A 2,047-nucleotide genomic window follows, 5' to 3' on the forward strand; every position below is an offset into this window, starting at 1 on the left:
GAAAGGATTAAGTCGTTATCTTAAGATTGGTTGCAAGCTAAATACATTGTGACTCCCTTTCTTTTTCGAACAAATTAGAGGTTGGATTCGGGTGTTGACTTAAATAGTATTGGGTAATTCTTTTTTGCTATCTTTTATTGAAGGTTTTTTATATTGTTCTCTTTTAAATTCACTTGGTCGAGTAACCCTTGTATTTTTCATTAATTCTTTTTCTTATAAAATATTATTCTTAACAATTAAAATACAAAACATAATTTTGTTTAAAATTAAAAAGGAAAATACTAATTACTAGTACTATAATAATTTTAAAAAAAAAAATGCAAAGGGCAAGGGAAATAAATGTGAGTAAGGTAAGGACGCGTGGTTCCCCGTGACCCTAAACTGCTGTTATATACTCTTTTCTCTCTTCTCTTCCCTTCTCCTCACAATTCCTACCATACAACAAACCATCCTCTTCATCTTCTTCTTCTCCAATTCTCGATTCTAACTCTTCAATCAATTCCTTAACTCAATCTTCAAACAACTCAACCATTCGATTCCAATTCATCAATGGATTCATTCGAACCATCACACACTTTGCAAGAATCCAATCACAAGAAACGCCGCAAAATCGGAGATATAACCGCCGATCAAAATTCCCTCACTCTTATGCGATGGAGATCTGAATCAGACCAGAACAACTACTCCAAAAAACTAATCGAAGCTCTCAGCCGGATCAATTCCCCGGCAACCACCAAACCTAGAGCCGCCGGTCAAGTCCGCGAAACCGCCGATCGAGTCCTCGCCACATCAGCCAAAGGAAGAACACGCTGGAGCCGCGCGATCCTCGGAAAATGGAAGAAACTCCGTAGACATCACAAGAAAGTCAAGAAAGCTGCAAACGGATTGAACAGAGCCGGGATCGTAAAACAGAGGATGACGAGACGGTTACCGGCTGTGCAGAAGAAAACGCGCGTTCTCGGCCGGTTGGTTCCCGGTTGCCGGAAAGTACCTTTACCGAACCTTCTAGAAGAAGCTACTGATTATATCTCTGCCTTGGAGATGCAAGTGCGTGCTATGACTGCTCTTGCCGAGCTTCTCGCCGGTCGAACATCGGCTGGACTCGCCGGTCATGCGTTGAGTTGACCCGCGCGCGTTGTATATAGCCTAGGCTATATTGCGCCAGGTGTTACTTAATTTTTTTCTTCTTTTTATATTGTTTTTTTTATTTGTTTTCACTTTTCAGATTCATGTATTTTATTATCGTGTACACTGTACATGCCATTTGGTTATTTGGTTATTCCTCTCCCTTTAAGTTCCATTGTCCTAACCCTTTTTCTCCTTGTTTTTTTATTGTATTTAATTTAATTCAATGTGAATATGCTACTCTATTTTTATCATTTTTTAACTACTTTCGGAAAATATTTTTTTCATTTTTTATTTTTTGTGATAATTTTTTATAATGAAAGGAATATACTGATGACTAGTTTCCAGTTAAATTGTAAGAAACGGCAACCTCTTTCCCCCATTTATTATTATTATTTTTTTATTCTTTAAAATAATATAAAATAATAAAATATTTTTTCATCTTGTTAGTAGAATTCAATTATCCAATGCAGAAGAGAGTAGAAGACTTCAATTCTTACATGATGTAAAAGGGTTTTGATTCAAATTTTACCATGTTTAGCGTGAGTCTAATTATTAGATATAATTTTTTTAAAGATTTTATAAAATAAAACTGTAAGCTATATTTTACTCTTCTTCCATCTTAAATCTACTAATTTCTGTCAATTTAATTAATCCTTTTATTTTTACCTCTTTTTTTTATCTTTTTTTGGTACAAGCTCTTAAATGTTTTATTTTTACCTTTTTTATTTTTATCAAAATAATATTCTCTCCAAAATAAAGTTTCATTGGTTTTACATCGCACTAAATTTTAATATAAAAACATGAGTTTTGTATGATATTTTAACTATATTTATCATTTGGTGCATTGATCGGTCAATTAGACTAACTTATCTAATTTAGAAGATCAATTATATCATCAATTAATTCTAACTCTAGAAAG

General features: G+C 33.7%; 1 protein-coding gene across 1 annotated transcript; it reads left to right on the forward strand.

Annotated features, from left to right (window-relative positions):
* The first annotated feature begins 345 nt into the window (after positions 1-345).
* LOC127092771 (transcription factor bHLH149) lies at positions 346-1,379 on the forward strand. The gene has a single exon (XM_051031662.1). The coding sequence runs from the start codon at positions 550-552 to the stop codon at positions 1,123-1,125; it is 576 nt and encodes a 191-aa protein (XP_050887619.1). The 5' UTR covers positions 346-549; the 3' UTR covers positions 1,126-1,379.
* The last annotated feature ends 668 nt before the right edge of the window (positions 1,380-2,047 follow it).

Source organism: Lathyrus oleraceus, chromosome 6, assembly GCF_024323335.1.
Source record: "Lathyrus oleraceus cultivar Zhongwan6 chromosome 6, CAAS_Psat_ZW6_1.0, whole genome shotgun sequence".
NCBI classification, from domain to species: domain Eukaryota; kingdom Viridiplantae; phylum Streptophyta; class Magnoliopsida; order Fabales; family Fabaceae; genus Lathyrus; species Lathyrus oleraceus.

What these genes read in the sequence shown, in the direction of transcription:
- LOC127092771 (XM_051031662.1), top strand. Translation starts at nt 550, where the DNA reads ATGGATTCATTCGAACCATCACACACTTTGCAAGAATCCAATCACAAG.